Source organism: Antrostomus carolinensis, unplaced genomic scaffold (genome assembly GCF_000700745.2).
Source record: "Antrostomus carolinensis isolate BGI_N321 unplaced genomic scaffold, ASM70074v2 scaffold49521, whole genome shotgun sequence".
NCBI classification, from domain to species: Eukaryota; Metazoa; Chordata; class Aves; order Caprimulgiformes; family Caprimulgidae; genus Antrostomus; species Antrostomus carolinensis.
Genome location: NW_010295815.1, coordinates 372 through 653, shown reverse-complemented (window position 1 = coordinate 653; position 282 = coordinate 372). Strand labels below are relative to the sequence as shown.

General features: G+C 59.9%; 1 protein-coding gene across 1 annotated transcript in view; it reads left to right on the top strand.

Moving 5' to 3' along the window:
• Positions 1–4: 4 nt before the first annotated feature.
• LOC114819072 (protocadherin-7-like) overlaps positions 5–282 on the top strand; it is a gene marked incomplete at both ends in the record, with an annotated part of 644 nt that continues 366 nt past the window's right edge. The window contains 1 exon segment of the mRNA XM_029087494.1: positions 5–281. Within this exon segment, the coding sequence (XP_028943327.1) occupies positions 5–281 (277 nt within the window).

The window sequence follows — 282 nt, the reverse complement described above, 5'->3', positions numbered from 1 at the left end:
CGACAACGAGCCACGCTTCATGCAGGACGTGTTCACCTTCTACGTCAAGGAGAACCTGCAGCCCAACAGCCCCGTGGGCATGGTGACTGTGATGGATTTCGACAAGGGCCGCAACGCCGAGCTCAGCCTCTCCATCCAGCCCGGCGACCACGACCAGGCCGCCGGCATTTTCTCCATCGAGAACGACACCGGAACCATTTTCTCCACCATCTCTTTCGACCGGGAGCAGCAGACCAGCTACACTTTTAAGGTGAAGGCAGTGGACGGAGGAGAGCCACCGCG